This window comes from Pteropus medius, unplaced genomic scaffold (genome assembly GCF_902729225.1).
Source record: "Pteropus medius unplaced genomic scaffold, Ma_sr-lr_union100, whole genome shotgun sequence".
NCBI lineage: Eukaryota > Metazoa > Chordata > Mammalia > Chiroptera > Pteropodidae > Pteropus > Pteropus medius.
The window spans coordinates 109,103-129,526 of record NW_024342475.1 but is presented as its reverse complement, the minus strand read 5'-3'; the positions used below and the strand labels follow the sequence as shown (position 1 = coordinate 129,526).

The window sequence follows — 20,424 nt, the reverse complement described above, 5'->3', positions numbered from 1 at the left end:
ACAGCATTCCTAATGGTTAAAAACATGGACGTTCCAGAGAACAAATCTGGCGTTAACATTAACATGTATAGACTTGGGGCACACTTGTCCCCCTCAGCCTCAGTTTCCCCAACTTTAAAATGAATATAGAAATCTCTTTCTCACTGGGCTGCTGGGAGGGTGAAACTGAACTGACGCGTGTGAAGTGTTTAGCACAGCTCCCGACATCCAATCATCCTTTCTCATATACCAGTTATTTTCCTGTTTTTGCACAGAGAGGAAAGGGTCTGGCTGACACCTTTAACCTCTGCCCTCCACCCCATAGCAAAGTGGGGGGTGCCATACTTCCCTCTGTCTCTGGGCGGGTCTCTGATTCAGCTCAGGGCACCCCCTCCCCTTGCCCAGCTCCCCAAACCGGTCCGGGCCCTTCTAAAGGGCTCATTAAAGGAGAGAGGCCCCTATCTCCATTCCCCTCTTCCTTTCAAGACTCTTAGGGTCTGGGCATCAGGAAGGCGCTTATACATAGGTGACCAGACACACCTGGCCCTCCAAGGGGCAGGAATGGGGTCGCTGGAGCCAAAGCGGGGGTCGCGATGCTGAGTTTTCCGAGGGTGGGGCCAGTGGGGCCAGGATGGCCAGATGCCGCAGCTGCGGGCGGGGCAAGCTGGTCGCTCCCTCCTCCCTCCGGAGCTGTCGGACCTGTTGTACCCCCCTCCACTTCCGGGCTGCTGGGGAGGGGGACAGGGCAGCCTCTCTCCTCCCTCTTCCCCAGCTACCTATCCGTCTCGGAGGCAGTAACGACAGCGCCCACGGCGCAGAAGGGAGCTCACAGAAGCCTGAGCGGGTGAGGAGGCCGGGGCTGCGGGGGAGGAGGGGGATGGAGACTCGGTCTTCTGGGTCCTCGGGGAAGAAGGAGCCTAGAGTTCGAGAATCTAGCTCTCAGGAGGAGCAGAGGACTCAGACTCCTGTTTTGCCCAGAGAGGGACACTGGGAGCCCCGATCCCTGGGTCCCCGGATGAGGCAGCATGGGCGCTACTCCTTACATTGGGGTAGGAGCCAAGTCTACCCGGCTCCAGGAAGCAGGGGGCGGGAGTCCGGACTCCTGAGTCCCTAAGGAAGAAGGTGATGGGGTCGCTCTAAGGTGGTCCAGGGATTGTGGGGTCCGCTGGGAGGATACAGGGCGCCACACTGGGTGGGAAGGAGAAGCCAGTAGGGGGCGTGCTAGGACCCCGGACTCATTTCGGTCCCGCCTCTGAGGGCGTGGCGTCCTAGGAGCTATCGAACCCCGCCCCTACAAACTCCAGGCCACGCCCCCGAGATGCTCATTCCCGTCCTTTGAACCCTCAGGCCCCGCCTCCCGGAGGACTCCACGCGCCCGAGCAATCGGGTGGAGCGCTCGCGCGCCCCGAGCCACGCCCCACGCCGTCAGGCCCCGCCTCCGGAACGCCGGGTCCGCCCCCCCCGCAGAGCGCGCCGAGGCCATGGGGACGCCTAGCAGCCCCGTCCCGGGGACCCCGCCGCCGCGGGTCCCAGAGTGCGATGCGGAGGTTCAGCCCCAAGGGGCCGCCCAGCCCAGGGAGCACCCCGAGGACTCCCGCAAGCGAGAGGCGCCCGAGGCCCCCGCGGAGCTTCCGAGCGCCGGAGGAGCTGAGCAGCAGGCGGAAGAAGAGGAAGAAGTGGGAGAAGGCAGCAGCACCGAGAGCAGCCGCGACGCGGGGAGGGACCCGGAGGGCGGGAACCACGGGGGGACCCGGAGCGGTTACAGAGACATCGAGAGCCAGGTACGGAGAGACCAGGTAGACAGAGACCCAGAGACAGGGAGACTGGGAGACAAAGACCTAGAAGAGCCAGAGACCTAGAGAGATGGGGCTGGAGACACAGCCATAAACCCCCAAACGGTCCAGAGATGCTCAGAGAAACCGAAATAGAGACAGAAACCTTGAGAGAGGGAGATATTCCGAGGGGGAAAGAGCAATTCAGAGACAAGACAGATACTGCGTGGAAGAAACGAAGCCGAGAGAAACGGGGAAAGACTCAAGAGACCTGGGGAGAGGGAGCGATCCAGAGCCTATGAGGACGTGACGCTCAGAGAGTGGGACCTGGTTAGAAAAAGAAAACGCCTTCCCTGAGCTAGTTCAGGACCCTCTCCCGGGACGACGAGCCCCTCCTCCTCCAGGGGCCGGGTGGTCACCGGACTGACACCCTCCCCAAACTTGAATAACAGAGCCTGTTGTTAGAGTTAGGCCACTCCCTGCACTCGAATGAAAGCGTGGTGGTTGAGTTAGGCGGACGCAGATCCCCCTCGGGGGTTTCGGGTGAGGAATATCTATTTAGCGACTGCAGGGAGGCGAGGCCGCTCCACTTGACCACGCCCCCTCCAATCTCAGGGGGAGGCCCCGCCTCCCGTACAGGTCCCGGCCACGACCCCCACACTTACCGCGTCCAGGGAGGGCGTGAGAGGGGCGGCACAGCGGCTTCGAGGGCAGCAGCTGGAGGCCCTGACACGAGTGGCCCTCATGGAGCAGCGAGTGAAGGAGCTGCAGCGCCAGAGGAAGGAGCTGAGGATCGAGGTGAGGCTGCAGACCTGTTGGGAAGTCTAAACCCGACTTACGGGGAACCCGCAAGGCTAGGCTCCCAGTCCTTTCCTCCTTCTGGCTCCAACTCTAGGCCTCCAGCTCCGTCCTCCCTCGAATTCTGGAGTTCAGGATCCCAGGTCCCACCCTCAGACCCGCGGTCCGAGCCCCCAATCCCCTCCTTCCCCAGATCCAGACCTCTGGGCCCCAGCCCTTGCATTCTCTCCGCAGATGGAGGTGGAGGTGGCCCTGCTGCGGGGTGAGCTGGCTGGGGAGCGAGTGGCCGCTCGGCGGGAGGAGGAGCAGCTTAGGGAGCTGCTGGAGCAGCGGGTGGACACGGAGCAGGCCGGCCGGGAGCAGCGGGAGCAGGTTTGTCTGTCCTGCTGGGTCTTCATCACCGGCTTCCTTCCTTCTCTGAGAGAGATTTCAGGTGGGGCCCCTGGAACCAGGGCCCCGGGGTTGTCCTTGTTCCCCAAATGGGGTTACCTAAGTCGGGATGGGGGACGGTGATGGGCAGATTTTCCTCCTCCCTCCCTGACTGTAGTTTTGGGGCCTGACTCACTGGAGCCTCTTCCTCTGCCCCTCTCTCTGCTCTTTTAATGTCATACTGTGAAAAAGTCAACAAAAATAGAAGAGTTGGTCAGCTGCCAATTCCTAGTCTCCGTAGTGATTAATCTTTGATTTCTGTTTCATATCCCCAATTCGATTCCCTGTCCTAGTTTTAAAAACCCATCCCAGACATCATATTGTTTTTAAAACACTTAAGTTCTTATCTTATAGATAGTAATTCCTCTTTAAAAATATGATCACCATTTCATTTTCACACCTTAAGAATTAATAAGTTCTTAATATCGTCTTATTTCCAGTTTTCATGTTTCCCAGATTGTCTCAAAAACACCAGTTAACAGTTGGCCATTTGAATCAGGTCCCCAAAAGGCCAGTAGATTGTAATTGGTGGAAATGCCTTGTGCACGTTGTTTAACCTCTAATAGTCCCCGCCCGCTGTTTTCCCATAGTATTTATTGGACAAAACAAGTCTTCTGTCCTGTGGTCTGGTGGCTCGTGTCCTTTGACTTGTTCCTCTTCCTGCAAGCAGGTGGTGGGTTAGATGTACAGGCTGGATCGGATTCAGATGTGCCCCGTGCTTCCCGTGTGCCATGTCAGGGGTTGTCATGTCTGGTTGTCCAGACCTCAGTGAGGTCACACTGATCCCTCCGTAATAATTGTTCACCTACAGGATTTAACATCCATTGGTGATTACTGCTTGGATCAGTTAACATTATAGGTTAGAAAACGGTAACTTTGTCATTCTATTCATTTTTCTCTTCGCCCTCATCTTGTGTGTTGGTTTTGCCTTGGGCCGGGTACTGGGTCCTCGGTCCTCATTTACCCTCAAAGAGTCTATATTTCTCCCAGCCATGATTTTTCTCCTATAATCTAGACCTCTCTGTCCTGTTTCTTAGGATACTGGCTCCTCCCTCAGGATTTAGGAATCTGGGCCCCCAGCCCCTCCCCCCTGCAGACCCAGGAATCCAGGCCCCCGGCCCCCTCCTTCCCCAGACCCAGGAATCCAGGCTCTTCTCATGTACCGTAACCAAAGCTGACCTCAGCAACTCCTTTTTCTACATTGTCCCTATCTCTCCCTCCCTTTTGTCACCAGGCCAGAGTCCTGGACCTTGCTCTGTACACCTCCCAAGCTCACACCCAAGCCTGTCAGTCAACATGTCCTGTTCTTTCCGCTCCCTGATCCTTTCTCTCTAGTCTATTCTCTGTGCATCGCCACTGCCCAGGCCTCATTTAGGTCTCGTCCTTACTGTTTGGAGGACTCATGTAGGAGCTGGTCTCCTGTAACCCCTCTGCCAGAGGGATGATTCCACACCCAGCTCCTACTCCATCTTTTCAGTCCTTCTGTGGCTCCCTCTTGCCCCAGGGTGAGGGCTCCTCAGCCTGCTCACCACACCCAACACGGGCTGTGCCCACCTTTCCACTGTCATCTCCCGCGTGCCCCCCATCTCTTTCCTCCGTCACATCTTCCTCCTCGACAAGAGTTTGCCCCCTAGACTTCCCGTACTTTTTAACTTCATGATGTTCCCTCTGCCCAAAATGCCCTTCCAGCCCCTTCTAGCTTCCTAGGTCTAAATACTCACTTCAAAATCCTAACATCCAGGAAACCTCGAATTGCTCTAGTAGAAATTGCTCCCCACTCTGGGTTCCTGTAATTTCTGTGTTTTGCTGCCTCGATTGTCCCCAGGCTGTAGCTGACTATGTTCCCACCTGGAACCCAGGACCCAGGTGTGACCACCCCCGCATCTGGATCCCCAATACCAATCACCCAGCATGGATATGTTTTGCATTCATTCATTTCTTGGACTGTTTACCTGCCACCTACTCTGAGCAGGCCAGGACAAGAGTGAGCCAGACACCCAGGGTCCCTGTCCTCATGCAGCCCATACCCCAGGCAGGGAGGGGTTTGAGGTCTGGCTGGCCTGGCCCTTGCTGGCCTCTGTTTCTGTCCCTGCGCTCAGGTGGATGCTAAGAGCCTGGCTGTTCTTTCAGGAGCAGAGGCGGCTGAGCCAGGAGCGGGATCGTGTGGAGCGTCTCCGCCGGAGGCTCCGCGAGGCCCAGGGGCAGCTCAGCTCACAGCCAGAGGACCAGCACGAGCAGCTTCTACAGGGGGTGCAGGAGGTGAGGATGCAGCTCAGGACCCAGAAGTCCAGGCCTTCAGTCCCCTAACCCCTAGGACTCCAGTGCAGGTCCTTGGCGCCTCCTCCTCCGTTGACGAGGAGGAGTCCTGGCCCCCAGCCCCTGACCCCTCTGAGCCCTAAGGGTTCAAGCCTCCAGCCCTTTTGCACGTCTGCCCGCAGGTGAAGGAACAGCTGGATGTGGCCCAGCGTGCCTACGAGGACCTGGAGTTCCAGCAGCTGGAGCGGGAGAGCCGGCGGGAGGAGGAGGATCGGGACAGCCCTGGGGCTCGGGTCCCGGACCCCAGGGTCCAGGAACTGCAGGCGAGCATGGCGCAGCACAAGGTGAGCCTGGCTGGGCTCGCCCGCCTCCCTCGCGTCGCCCACTGTCTTTTCCGCTCCACGTCCGGCCCTTTCTCTGTCCTTATTTCCTACCTGCATCGTGTTCCTGGGAGTCACAGCTGACGTTTATCGAGCGGTCACTATGTGCCAGGCGCAGCCTTAAACGTTTCATGGGCGTTCACTCATTGAATCCTGACAGCCGTCCCAGGAGACACGTCTTAGTTTTTTTCCCGTTTTGTAAATGAAGAAATTGAAATGCAAGGTACTCGCATAATCTTTTCCAAGGCCACTTAGTTTTTAACGGATAGAGCTGGGATTTGAACCGACTCAGTCTTCATCATGACACTGTATGCCTCTCAAACCCTAGTCCAAAAGGTGCTCCCACAAACCCTTTGTGGGAGCTTCACATTCAAGGTCTTTCGAAGCCTGCTGGAAAAAGTGACAGGTTTTCGCTATATTTAACACGAAGCTTCCCACACTTGTAGATTAGGAAGCGCTGAGGTGGGTCTCCTTTCTCTATCTCTATTTCTGGCGCTTTTTCCCATCGCTCTGTCTTTTCCTTTCCTCTGTCTCACAGTTTCTGTCTGTCTGTTCTGTTTCTGTGTTGTTTGCTGTCCATCGAGATCTGCCTAGGTCCTTCTTTTCTGTATCTGTTCTGGTTTGACTGTCTGTCCCTTTCTCTCTCTCTGTTCTCGGCGACTCTCTCTGGGTCTGTGTCCCTGGATCTCGAATACTCCATCCCCTACAACCCACCCCAGGACTCTCCTAGACCGCCAAAAGGGAGCTTAACTCTGGGTCCCCCAGCCCCTCCCAGGCACCCAGGTCTTGGGGTCTCTGTTGTGGGACGGAGCACACCCCCAGCTGGTTCTGTGGGAGCCAGTTGGGGACCCTGGGGCAGCTGAGTAACCAGGGCTCTGGGGGTGCCCTGTAGCGCCGGATCCAGGTCTTGGAAGAGCAGCTCAAGTCCCTGGGGGAACAGATGGCAGCTGAGAGCCGGGGGCTGAGCCGGAAGAAGGAGGAGGCCCTTCAGGCCCTGACGCAGGTAAATTCTCCTCTGTCCCAAAGTCTTCCTCCCCCTGGGGTGTGCCATCGCCCGCCCTGCTGCCCAGACACCTCCTGGAATCGGGGAAGCGGCCGGATGGCCTCTGTGATGCCTTGCCTTCCCCTAGGAACGGAGCCGGCTGCTGCAGCTTAACCGCCTTCAGGGAAGCACTGATGGAGAGTTCTCGGATCCCACCCAGACCCTCACTAAAGTATGGGCTTTCGTGCACCTGTCGGCCCCTCCTCCCTCAGGCTCCCGCATCCAAGCCCTTAGACACCTTCTCCCTTGGGATCCAGGATCTTCAGCCTCTAAGCCCTTTAATCCTCAGGACCCAGGAGTTTAGGCCCCCAGCTCCTCCTCAGGGAACCAGCCGTCACTGCCCACAGTCTTCGCTTGTGCTGGGCGACTGGACACTAAGACCACATTCCAGCTCTCTCGTGACCTTGAGCCTTTGTTTTCCCATCTGAGAAATGGGCTGGCACCGGAGCCAAGGGCCAGAGCATCTGGGAACTAGTGGGTTCTCTGCGATCCTTCCCGCTCCCGTTAACCTTCACCTGTCTCCCGCAGCTCCTGTTCACCCAGAAGACAGACCGCCAGTTGCTGGTGCTGCAGGACCCTGCTGCCCACACGGCCGCCTCCACCTCCTCCTGCCTCTTCTCTGTGCACAGCTCCCTCCAGGTGCCTCCCCCACCGTCTCACTGTCACCACGTCTCCAGAGCTCCCACCGTGGCTCTCTGTGCTGTGGGGAGCATGGGGCTGAGGGAAGGTTGATCCAAGGGTATTTTTATTTTTATCTTAAAGCTCCGGCTTTATTATTATTATTTTTTCTTTCATCTGCTTCACCCCTCGACCCTCCCCTGAAGAAATGGGAGCACGTTCCCCTGGGAACAAGTCTCAGAAGCCACCAAACAGGGATAATTGATAAGAAGACCTCCCCCGCAGCCATGCCCCCCTCCACCCCGCCCATGGCCCACTCCCTAGAAGCAGGACAACTTGATTACTGAGTACCCTTTCCGGATCTTCTGAAAACTAGGGGTCCCAGCTTACTAATGAGTTAAAAGCTTTCATTGAATGGGTCGTTACTAATGTTTTTTTTAATGAGATAGGGTAGACAATGGCAGAGTGCTGTGCATGAGGTAGGGGTCCGTATTAGATAAAAAAGTTTTGTTTTAGTTGTGCAGATGGGGAGAAGCGCTCAGAAATTGGTAGCTCTTGTTAGATCGTGGAACTGTTTTTGCAAAAATGGGTATATTAGCTACGAGTTGGCTTTTATTTTCTAACTTGTCACTCTGTCGTGGAGATTGTTTTCCATTGATATATTCAGAGCTGCCTCATAATTTTGAATGACTCTATAGTAATAATATACACAATAACAGTAATACTGATGACAAATAATATTTACTGAGTCTTTGTAGTGTGCCAGGCACTGTTTTAAATGCTTCACACGGTTCATTCATTCAGTCTTCGCAACAACTCTGTGTGCTAGATTCTTACCTCTATTTCGTAGGTGAAGAAACTGAGGCAGAGAGGTGAAGTTGCTTAACTGGCTTGTATGTGGCAGAGCTGGGATTTGAACCCAGGCAGTCTGTTTTCACAGCCTGTGCTCCCAACCGCTCTGGGCTTCTGTGTGGACACAATGCTACACAGGGCCATTGAGCCGGACCTCCCTCTGTGGATGGCCATTTGAGTTTTTTGCGGTTTAAGCAATGCAGTTATGAAGATGCACATCTGTCTTTGTACACACAGTAATAACATAACTTAATATTATTATTATATTGTCCAACACATATATCACATATAACATGTAATATAATATGCAATGTATTATATTCTTTCTTATTAATTGATACTATAATCATTTTTGAGTACTTAATGCAGGCCAGGGTTTGCTCAAACTCTTTTTATCACTTAGAACCGTATGGAATTGCTATTATTTAGAGGTGAGAAACAGTCAAATACTGGCAACCTGACATGGTTCAGCCTAATATATATATTATGCATATAATATCTATATGCATGAAATTACATGTATTCAAGTATACATTGTATAATTTATGAATATATAATTAGTGAATATGTATGATATAGTTGTGAAATTATACAATGAAAATATGTCATTTCATTTTTTGCTCAGAAGAACCCACAAAAATAGTTCCTATTATTATCTGGGTAAAGGGTGAGCAGATCTTCTGTCTGGGAAATTAACTTTCTAGCTGGTTCCCTGGAAGCCTGTTAAAGGTAGAGTGGCAGCTGGGTTGCCAGGCAACCCTACTTACAGTAATTATAACCCTTATAAGGAAGTCGCTTATCTTTAAATACTTGGTAGGATGGCTTGTCCATTCCTATGGAGCTGTTACCTGAGTTAGTGGCTCCTGTGGACACGGGGCTTCTAAGGCCAGGTGGACCCTGTCCCCACCGATGTGGATCTCATACCCACCTTGCACCTGGGTGTCACCTGGCAGGCTGGACCAGGCCTTTGCACGAGGTCACTCATTTAATCCTTGCATCATCCACGGCAGGGTGGCGGGCCGTCACCCACTTTACAGACGGGGAGTCTAGTCGAGAAGAGAAATGACCTGCCAAAGTCACACACCCAGTAAGTGGCAGCGCTAGGTCTAAACCAAGTCTGCCTGCGCCTTTCAGGAGACAAGGTCTTCTTGGAGTCCTTGAGAGTCCAAGCGGGCAGCATGGTCAGCGCTGCTTCAGAGGGAGCATCGGGCCCCCGCAGGAGAGTGTAGGGAGTATGGATTTACTCAGCCAGATAAACATAAACAAGTGGCCGAATGAGTGCATAAGTCGACAACTTGTTCCTCCTTGTCCCTTCTCTCTCTCTCCAAGTCCTACTGAATCTTCAGCTTCTCGTCGTCTTTTCCAGGATCACGTGTTCAGTCACCTACCTGTCCTGCCACTTCCCAGCTGGCGGAACTTTGACACCTCACTGTTCCTCAGTCTCCTTACTTGCAAAATGAGAACAATAACAGCACTCACTGGTTAATAGTTAAAGTGCTTAGTGGGGTGCCTGGCACATAGTAGGTGCTCAGTGAGTATGGGCTGCTGGTACTCTGATGGTAATTACAATGATTAGTACTGTCATAATTAGTATCATTCTTTTTCCATCTACTCTCACCCGCATCTCTGTTTTTTGTGACCATATACCAGCTTCCTCACTGATGTCTCCATCTTATTTTTTGGCTCCCAACGATCTGTTCCCCACACAACAGCCAGAGTGATCTTGATCCCTCCCGCTTCAGTCCTCTCTACCAGAAGCCTTCAGTGGCCCCAGGTCTCCTCACCGTGGCCCACCTGCCCGGCGTGATCCGGCCCCTGGCCACCTCTCGCCACTCACCCACACACTCTCGCTGCTCAGCTGCAGGAGCACTGACCTGCCAACAAGCCACGTTCATTCCTGCCTCAGGGCCTTTGCACTTGCTGACCCTTCTACCTGGTACCTCGTTCCCCGCAGTCCTCCCTGGCCAGCTCTTACCCTTGGGCCTTAGGGTCAGTGTCCACAGGCTGTCCCTGGTCTTCCCGTTGGAGGTTCATCCTCTTCGATAACATCCTATTCTCTTTGCTCCCAACAATTTTTAATGATACCTTTATTCGTACGATGGCTTATGCAGTTCCTACAGCATAAGCGCCGTGCAGACCAGGCGTGGGTCCATCTTGCGCACTCGTTTCCTCGGTGCCAAGGTCTCAGGTCTCTCTCAGGAGGTGCTGGGAATATCGGTTGATTGACAGAAAGAACAGGAATCGGGGCTTGGTCTCCTCCCTGTGAAGGGGAGCAGAACTTTCCCAATTCTCAGGGTGTTCAGGAGCTTAACTGGGTCTGCAGAGGGCCAGGTGCACTGCGAGGTGCTTAAGGAGCACTTGGTGAATATTGGTTCTTATTTCTTAAAACTTATATTATTAAAAATGACACAAGTATAGGAAATGACATCAAACACACGCACAGCTTAATTATTTACGTGGGAACACTCCAGTAACTGCCACCTGTGTTAAGAGATAGACCTGGGAGCCACCGATAGAAGCTCACCCCAACCCCCCTCAATGACCACCCGACGTGCCCCCGTGCCCCGCTGCCCCCTGAGAATAACCACTAGCCTGTCGGTTAAGTATCTATCCACGTGCACTGCAGTTTAGTTGTGCGTGTGTGGCTATACGCTTTAAGTCTCCTTTAGTCTAAAGACTTCCCCTCCATTTCTTTTTTTGTCCTCATTGCAATTTATCTGGTGAAGAAATTAGATGGTTGTCTGTAGAGATTCCCAGGCTGGGTTTGCTGATTACATCTGTGGGGGTCATCGTCACCTCCTTGGCCTCTTTATTTCCTGTAAAGTTGGATGTCCGGGCCTGAGCACATGCAGCTTCAGCATTTTGCAAGTCTTCCTGGGGCGGTGTCTGTTTCTTTCTTAGTGGCATCGGCATCTAGATCCACTGATGCTTTAGGGGTCGCAGGTCGTAGAATTCCAGGCTGTCATCCTTTCTCCATTTACTGATTGAGATATTGCTATTAAGAGGACTTGCTTTTGTTTACTATTTGGGTATGATTTCTGCAGGAAATACAGTGAAAATGCTTGTCGGTTTTATTTTATTCACCTGCCTTCAAAATCGAATTGGTTCTCTTGCATCCTCCTGAGGTAACCAAGTCGATTTTTCCTTTACTCTTATTATTAACTCATGAATTAAATATATCTGATGAGCTATAATCTACATCAGTGAGTAACCTTAGCGATGCTCGAATTATGCAACTTTTTAAAAATTATTTTTTATTATCCATGCAGAGCTATTGCTGTTTTTCTTTTAAAAATGATTTCGGTTTTATTTCTCTATTACTCTCAAATAAGCTTATTTTTATTTTTTGGTAACTTTATTTTGAAATAATTCAAGACGTATAGAAAATTGGCAAAAATGGTAGAAAGAATTCTCGAATAGCTGTCATTCGGGTTCTGTAATTAACATTTTACACGTTTGACTATATTATTCTTTCTCTGTCTCTATGTCTGTACACACACACACACACACACACACATGCTTAATTATTCTTTTCCGATGCGTGATTCCCTTTTACCCCTAATTACTTCTACATTTATTAGCTAAGGTCAAGAGTATTCTCTTACATAATGCAGTGATCAAATTCAGGAAACTGACATTGAGATAATACTATTAAAACCCACAGATCTTATTCATATTTTGTCAGTTTTCCCACTGATGTTTTCTAGCAAAAAATATATTTTTTTTCTGGTCCAGGTGGCATTTAGTTGTCATGTTTATTTTTTAAAATGCTAACATTTTCCTCATTCAAAGTTTAAATGGTCTGGGAGGATGTTCAGAGGAAAGACTCCTCCACCATTATTTCTGTCCATTTGCTTCGTCTGCTGGGGGTGGCCAGGGTGACCAATTTCTTGTGTCTTCCCAGAGATAGTCTGTGTTTATACAGTCTGTCATGTGTATACTCTGCCCTTCTTTTTATGCGGAGGTAGTATATTCTTCACACTTGCTTTATTATTCTGTACTTCCTTTTATCTTGGAGATTATTTTCCTCTTGGATAGAAAGAACATCCTCCTCCTTTTACTGTATATGCTGCAGAATTTCCCATGGTGTGGATGATCCCTGGTTTATTTACTCTGCTCCCTTCCGATGGGCACTTAGGTGATCTCCAGGCTTCTGTGAGGAATAACCTTGAACTCAGGTACTTTTGCACAGGTATGAGTGTATCTATAAGATACAGCCCTACAGGTGGAATTGGTGCTCAAAAGTTTTTGCATTTGTCATTAAAAAAAAAAAAAAAGCAAAATTGGCCTCTCTAAAGTTTGTTCCAATAGAACCCCCCACACCCTGGCTTTGTGGGACAGTGTCTGGATTTCCCACATCTCCACCACGAATAAAGAGGGCTTTATTTAAAAATCAGTTTATAATTCACATACCATCCAATTCCCTGTTTAAAGTGTACAGTTCATTGTCTTTAGTGTATTCACAGAGTTGTGTAACTATCACCACAGTTTTAGAGCATGTTCATTACCCCCCAACACCCTGTTTCCTTTAGCCATCACCCCTCAGCTCCCCCTCTCCCCGCAGCCCCTGGCAACCACCAGTCTACTTCCTGTCTCTCGATTTGCCCGTTCTGGACGTTTCACCGTGTGCTCCTCTGTGACTGGCTGCTTTCGCTCGGCATCATGTTTATAGTAGCTTTTAGATCTGTGCCAATTAGATAGTGGTTTTACTTGGCAGTTCTCTGACTTCCAGTTGAGATTGAACTTCTTGTGTGTTTTCAGGGCTCCATCGGCCTCCAGAGGACTGGAAGCCTGTCCAGGAAGAGGGGAGAGAGACTGAGCCAGAGGGGATCCCCCCGACCTCTGTCCCTCCATTGTACTGGTGAGGACCCTCCAATCCCCCCCACCCACTCTCTTCCCCCATGACCACCCTTCCTGCATCACAGGATGGGGGGACCTGGCATGGATGCCTGTTAGGGAGAAGTGGAGGGGCTGGGGCAAAGGAGAATCCCACCGCTAGCCCTACTGCTTCTCGCCCAGGACCCCTGGAGGCCTCGGCCCTCCCACCAGCAGCAGGAGACTCTGAGAGACACCCCCTCTATCAGCTGCTGAACTGTGGCTCCGGAAATAGGTGAGACATCAGGGAGAAGATGGGAAGATGCGGGGAGGAGGCTGGGCCACTGAAAACCTGCCCTAATCACTGTTCCCTCCTCCCAGCTGTGGGGCCGTCCACCCAGACATCGCCCGCATGGAGCGGCTCCTGCAGCAGGCTGTGGCTGAGCGGGAGCGGCTGCTTAAGGCCAGGGTGAGACCCCAGGTCTTCTTCCCTCAGAGCAGGAGTCCAGGCCCCCAGCCCCCTCCTCCCTCAGGCCCAGGAGTCCAGTCCCCAGACCCTCCTCCTCAGACCTGGGAGTCCAGACCTCCAGCCCCTCCTCCCTCAGGCCCAGGGGTCCTGGCCCCTGTCCCTCATTTCCCAGCCCCTCCTCCCCAGACCCAGGAGTCCAGTCCTCCAGCTCCCTCTTCCCTCAGGCCCCGCCCCTCCTTCCTCAGGCCAGGAGGCCAGTACATTTTCCCCACATCTCACTGGTTAACATCATCCTCATGATTCCATCCTGAATCCACAGGAAGGGACAAGAAGGAGCACAGAAGGTTCCTCAGGCCCCGCTGTTCCTGCCATCATGGTCAGTCCTGCCCCTGCCCTCAACCCCCCTGCCCTGCTCTGTTTCACCCCTGGCCTCTGCCCTTTCTCATCTCACCCTTTCCTCTCCTCCAGTGGCACAGAAAAGTGTGCCGGGCTCGCCAAGGGAAGGTAAACAAAAAACCTGGTGTTCGTTCTTACTGTGGTCTTCGGTGACATGCTCCACTTCTCTGCGCCTCAGTTTCCTCTTCTGCGAGTGGGAGACAATGTCAGCAGTTACTGAAAACTGAGGGCAGCTACATCCTGTGGCTTTTAAAAAATCACCGAAAATTTTGTTTTATTTATCTATTTTTGTTTCTCTTAAAAAACTTTTTATTATAGAGCTATTCGAGCATATGCCGTGGTAGAAGGAATAGATTAATAATCCCCAATGTGCCCGCCACGCAGCCTCAGCGTTTATCAGTCTCGAATCTCGTTTTAGTTGCCAGTTTTGTCTTACTGACCCCAGACCCACTTCCTACTCTGCAGTGGAATATTTTAAACCAATTACAGCTATCGTATCATTTCGTCCATACCTCACTATGTATCTCCAGTAGTTAAGTACTTTTTAACATAAAAATCCTGCTGTCATACCGTATCAGACTATTAATAATTCTATAACATCATAACACGTGGTCCACAGTCACATTCCCCTAACTGTCTCCAAAATGTCTCTTTATGATTGGTCATTTGACTGTGACTTTGTGGCCAAAGTGCACACAATGTATTTGGTTAAAATATCTCTTAAATCTCTGACATTGCGTGCTCCCTCTTTTCCATTTTTTTTTTTTAATGCTATTTTTTCATGGAAAAAAATCGAGTCAGTTTATCCCGTAGAGTTTCTCACATTCCGGATTTAGCTGATGGCTCCATATTAAACTCATTTTTACCTCCGCTAATAGCTTGCCTGCATTTTCATTGTAAAGAGCACGACAGTGACAGTATGGGCAAAGTGAAGGTCGCCTTGAGCCCTCCCCATTGCACCTGTGGAGGCGCAGCTGTTTTCTGTTGTTAAGGACCCTTCGGATCTTTTTATACTTTTCCAGGTGCACTGATCTAATCATACTTTGTGAATTTATCTTTTCCTGGAAACAAGCACATCGTTCCCAACCTGCTTTTTGTTTTCCCAACCATCTGTCCTCTTCGTATTCATGTCAGCCTATATTTATGGGGTGCTTACTGTGTGGTGGCTCCTGGTTACTGCAGTGAGCAAAATGACAATCCCCACCCTCCCAGCCCTCCGGGAAGCTGGCGTTTAGTGGGGGAGAGGGACAAAAGGGAGCATCAATAAGTGAGAAAAGGTGCGGGTCAGGTGCTGCTAAGAGCCAGGGACTTGAGTAAGGCAGGGAGGGTGCTGGAGCCTCTGAGTTGTCAAGCCTGAGTTCTGGCTCATTAAAAATGAAGGCGTCCTGCTTGCTAGGCTCATCATTTATTAAACAGTCCCTGGTGTGTGCAGTGCTACACCCCAGTCTGCCTTCTCATGCTCATGAGCAAGTGTGGCTCTGGGGTTTGCACCTGGAAGTGGATGCTAGGCTGGAGAGCTTGACGACAGTGAACTTGTCCTTGAAGCAGCCCCGTGAGGAGGGTGTCGTGATAACCCCCAGTTTCAGTGCAGGGAAACAGGCTCTGGCGAGAGGCAGGGGTTCCGTGGGGGTGACATGGGTGGGCAGGGGTGGGGCTGAGAGTCCCGAGCCCAACCTTGCTCTCTCTGATCGGCCCAGCTCCGTCATGTCCTACCTGGGTGACCTTGGTGAGTCACTTCCTCTCTAGGAGCTTTCAATGTCCTCATCTGTCAAATGGGGACAACAGTGGTGGTTTGGGAGAGGAAATGAGATCGCTGTGATCGCTGGGCATGGTGCCAGGCTCACTGGGGAACTTTGCATACACGCTGGTGATCAGTAGTATTACTATGGATTTGGCAAGATGACTCATATGATTCCAGGCCCCAGTGGGTGTCCTCTTACCTGTCCCTGCCCGTCTCGTGCATTCCCCCTGCTCCACCTCATCCACCCCGACCCTTTGCCTCCTCCCCACTGTCCCCTGCCTCCATCCAGTGAGTCTGTTCCTCATTCCTTCTTGCTCTGGCTTCGCTTCAGTCTTCTCAGCCCTCAGTATTCAAAGTGAGGTCCATAGACCAACGGCATCGGTGTCCCCAGGAGCCCGTTGGACGTGCGGAACCTTGCCCCCGCCCCAGGCCCCCCCCGGAGTGACTGAGGCGTGCTGCTCCGAGCCCCTGACCGCGGGTCGCGCCATTCTTTGCAGGGATCATTCAGGAAGAGTAGGCACAATCAGGCAGAGCCTGGTAGCAGTACACACTTCCATGCTTTTAACTCTTCTCCCCTTAGGCCACCTGAGATGGCTCTTCTGCCTGGTGAGTCCTGGCTCAGTCGGCTCTGGCTGTGTGACTTGGGCCTAGTGACTTAGCTTCTCTGAGTCTTGGTTTCCACACTCGTAAAATGGGGGTAGTGATGTACTTATTTTAACCCCCCAAGAGAGTTTGAGGGAGCAGACAGATTATACCTGTACAGGGCTTAACACAGGTGATAGTCGCTACTTTCATCACAAGAATAATATCAACAGTAATAATAATAGAAATGGTGCTCTCATCTATAGATCACTTACTACTTGGTCCCTGTTTTACAGAGGCAGTATATGAGGGTCCCACTTTGGAGTCCCTCACCTCTCTGACATGCCTCTGCTGTTCCAGGGTGAGCTCTGGGGGCAGGAAGCCCTGAGTTCGAGGCTCAGCTCTGCCACCTAGAAGCTCTGGGTGACCTCGGGTAGATCACTTCATCTCTCTGTACCTCACTTTGCTCACCTGTAAAATGAGGCGCATAGTAGCCCTCAGTGTCCCAGGGCTGGCGGCGGGGAATCGAGGAGTCAATGCTGGTAAAGCCTGCCCAGTTCTACAGTCAATAAATGTAGCTGTCAGGTTCATTATCATGGTCATCATTGTTAATATTACTCTTTAAAGGCTGGGGCAGGCCTTCCGTGCGAGCTGCCGTGACCGTCTCCCCTGGGGGCCCCAGGCTGCAGGACCCCTTCCTGACCCGATGTAGTCAGCTCCCCCCTCTCTTCCCCCCAGGCCCCGCCCACACCCATGCCCCCACACTGCTGTCCTGGCCCCCGGGTCCTGGATCTCCGGCAGCACCTGGAACGCTGGGGCCACAACCCCGAAAGCTGCCCGCACGTCCATGTGTCCGGGGGCTTCTGCCGCGGGCCCCTGGTGAAGATGGGTGGTCGCATCAAGACCTGGAGGAAGCGGTGGTTCTGCTTTGACCGCCAGGCCCGCCGCCTGGCCTACTACGCGGGTAAGCCGGGCCTGCACGCTGCGGCCCCCAGGACCCCGGAGGCGTCTGCTCGGGAGGCCTTCCCCAGTCACCGAGGTCCCGGCCCCTCCCTCCTCTCTCGGGCCCCCACTGCCCCCTTGCCCCAGGGCCCAGGAGTTTGGTCCCCTAGCTCCTTCCTTTACCACAGCGCAGGAGTCTGGGCTCGCAGCTCCCTCTTCCTCTGGAATCCCCGGAGTCCAGATCCGTACCCCTTTCCTTCTTTAGAATTCCAGAATCTTAAACCCTCAGCCCGCCTCAGTAACGTGGATAACAGTTTTGTGTAATTCCAGCCCCCCAGACTCCCTTTTCCTAGACACCCAGGAGACAACGCGTTTCCTAGACAACGCGTCAGAACGGGCGTTGTCAATGCCGGACCCCATCCCAACACCCAGGAGTCCCGGCCTCTGGTGCCTTTTCTCTAGAGGAATCAGTGCTTCTGACCTCTCCTTCCCTTCTCAAGGACCAAGGCATTCGGGAACCTGAGATTCCAGCCCCATCCCCCAGCCTTGTCCGGTCTCCACTCCCGTCTCCCATTTAGCACAAATATTCACTTACCTCCCAACCTTCAGACTGTCACTATGTTCCTTAACCCAACCAGTTTTGGGACTTGGGCCTAGTGCCCCCAGCCCTACCCAGAAACGCACGCACACACACACATATACACACACACACACTCACACACACACACACTCCTCACACACCTCACACACACTCACACTCCTCTCACTGGCTGTTTCTCTTTCACCTCCTTCCATCAGACAAGGAAGAGTCCAAGCTCAAAGGCGTCATCTACTTCCAGGCCATCGAGGAAGTCTATTATGACCACCTACGCTGTGCCTTCAAGGTGAAGCCCCCGCTTGGTGCTTCCCTGTCCTGGTCAGAGCCCCTTTCAGTCAAGCCTTAGCTTGTTCCCAGGAAGGGCCACCCACAGCCCCCACTGTCAGGGCACTCCATCCATCACAGGGGATGAACAGGTTATTTCACTGCAGGGACCAAAAATTAAGAGCTTAGTCTCTGGCTCCCAGACACTGTTACTGTTCTTAGAGCAAACGATTTAGAGCGAAAACTGGGCAAACTCTGATGCCAAGCTGGGAATGGATGAAGAGGGCAGAGTGAGGGCTGGGGCAGCCTGGGAGCATCTAGAGGAGATGATGGTTCCAGCTTCTGCCCGTAGTCGCCAAGTGGAAATGGACCCCATGTCACATTATGTTAATTTTTCCCTGGAGGACTCAGGAATTGGAACTTTTATAACAGTGCAGTGCCAGAAATTTAGATGTTGGCAACTGATACAGTGTTTAGAAAGAGCTGTGGAGAGCAACCAGTTGGAACATCAGGAAAGTGACTTCCATTTTCCAGCCTTAGTTTTCTCATCTGCAAAAGGGGCACACCTCAACCCATTTCCTAAGTTAAGAAGGTTAAAGACAGATCATGGATGTACGTAAGGGACTTACTGAATTCAGACTTGGCAAATAAATACCTGATGGGATTATAGACACCAGCTTCCCCCAGTTACAAACCACGGAGACCTACATTTTAGGGAAGAGAATTTAAATGCTCAAATTTCTAACAGGAGAAAGGAGGCTGGGGGAAGGGAACATGAGTACTTTTAAATTCTTCTTGCTCCCAAAATTCTAAGACCATTCTTGGGTTAATTCATTTAATCCTCCTAATTTGATGAGGTAGATAGCATTATTTAGAAAGAGAGATGGGGAAACAGATTCAGAGAGTTTAACTAATTTGTCCAGTGCCGCGCAGCCTAAGTAGCAAGGCTGGGATTCGAACCTACGAGTTCTCTTAACCACCTCCGCTCCAACGCTTACAACAGAGCCCCAACCCTCGCCTGACGTTCTGCGTCAAAACCTACGAACGCCTTTTCTACATGGTGGCGCCGAGCCCCGAGGCCATGCGCATCTGGATGGACGTCATCGTGACTGCGGCTGATGAGAACCACGCCCCCTGAGTGGCCCCACCCTTTAGGGGGACGTCCCCGAGGGGCCCCGCCCACAGATGCGAGGCCCCGCCCATTGCTCAACGACGGGGCCCTCCCTTTGGAACTCTCCCGGGAATTCTGCAGGCACCGCGGCTCGGCTGGCCTGAGCCACGCATTCCTGGGCTGCAGGTGCCTTCTCGCTCCGGGAAGCCAGCCCCTGAGGCCTGCGCGGGAGGAAGAGTGCGGGGGCGGGAAGGAATTATTTATTGGTGCTCCTGAGATACCGAATTAAACGTGAAGGAAAAACTAGTTGCTGTGGTTTCCAGTCCAGGCGTGTGGGGCCCCTTGGCCCTTAGGCAGGACATCTGAGTTATGGATACTCTGAGAGCCAAGTGTCCCACAACTGGTTCTCTCCTCCTTAAGAAAAAGGGCCGTGGTGTCTAAGGTCACCGCTGGAAGATGGGGGTGGGGAGGCATGCATCCTTAGCCTTCGGCAATTTTGGTTGTTTAGTTTGCGGGTTCACCTGCCTCTACTTTTTTTTTACTTGACTGGGCTCTTGGCAATTTCTGGGGGCTCCTATGCTTCTGTGCTCCGGGCCTTGGCACGTGTTATTCTCTCTGCCCGGCCCGTAACCAGCCGGCCCCTCGCTCTTAGTTTGGAAGTTCTTCCCGACTACCCGGGGCTGAGTCGAGCACCCACCATTGAGCTCCCCTGTCCCATCCCTGAACGCCCTGGGTCATCACTGGTGATGGATCTATGTCTTTATAGACTGGGAGCTCCATGAGGGCAGAGCCTGGTCACAGCAGTGAGGGCTCTCCTGGTCACTGCCGTGTCCCCAGCACCACTGGACACATATCATTCCATGAAAGTAAAAATAAAGCTTCTCTTTTGCCTCTCAGTCTTTGTACATACTGTTCCCTTTGCGTAGGCACCTTTCTTTACTTCACCGGCTCCTACTCATCATTTAGGTCTTGGATGTTTCCTTCTCCAGGAAGCCCTCCTTGATTCACCTGTTTGAGTCACATGCTGCTTCTGGGCTTCCCAGCCTAGCCCTGATCACTCATAACGGCCTTGGCCACTCTGGGTCATCACTGCTGTTGAGTGTGTCTCCCGTGCTGGGCGGGAGCCCCAGGAGGCAGGGCTGGGGGCTGTCTTGGCCACTACTGAGTTTTTGATGCACAGCGAGAGGCCTAGTGCAAACTGAGTATTGAGGGAAAGTCTGATGGCTCAATAGATTGATGAGAAAGAGATATTGAGGACTGGGGACAGTGGTGAACAAGGCAGACATAGAACACTATCCTTTGGGTCCGACCCAAGGTGTCCCCTTCAAGCAGCTCTCTCTGCTCTCTAGGCTGGGTCTGGTTTCTATATTGGGATTCCAC

General features: G+C 52.4%; 1 protein-coding gene across 2 annotated transcripts; it reads left to right on the top strand.

The window, feature by feature from the left end:
• Positions 1-671: 671 nt before the first annotated feature.
• Positions 672-19,933, top strand: PHLDB3 (pleckstrin homology like domain family B member 3). Of its 2 annotated transcripts, XM_039866057.1 has the most exons (16): positions 672-823; positions 1,327-1,760; positions 2,367-2,549; positions 2,784-2,921; positions 5,109-5,237; positions 5,417-5,578; positions 6,507-6,617; positions 6,745-6,828; positions 7,185-7,295; positions 12,888-12,987; positions 13,146-13,236; positions 13,323-13,410; positions 13,730-13,786; positions 16,868-17,093; positions 17,870-17,955; positions 18,937-19,933. In XM_039866057.1, exons 2-16 carry the CDS (start codon positions 1,461-1,463, stop codon positions 19,069-19,071), a joined length of 2,001 nt encoding a protein of 666 aa, XP_039721991.1. In that variant the 5' UTR covers positions 672-823; positions 1,327-1,460; the 3' UTR covers positions 19,072-19,933. The 2 variants fall into 2 exon arrangements, with proteins under 2 accessions (XP_039721991.1, XP_039721992.1); XM_039866058.1 differs by lacking the exons at positions 16,868-17,093; positions 17,870-17,955; positions 18,937-19,933 and adding an exon at positions 13,879-14,681.
• Positions 19,934-20,424: the final 491 nt, after the last annotated feature.

Coding starts and splice junctions, on each gene's coding strand:
- PHLDB3 (XM_039866057.1), top strand. CDS start 1,461: ATGGGGACGCCTAGCAGCCCCGTCCCGGGGACCCCGCCGCCGCGGGTC. Junction 7,296..12,887: donor CTGTGCACAGCTCCCTCCAG/GTGCCTCCCCCA, acceptor GTGTGTTTTCAG/GGCTCCATCGGCCTCCAGAG. Junction 13,787..16,867: donor CCGCTGTTCCTGCCATCATG/GTCAGTCCTGCC, acceptor TCTTCCCCCCAG/GCCCCGCCCACACCCATGCC.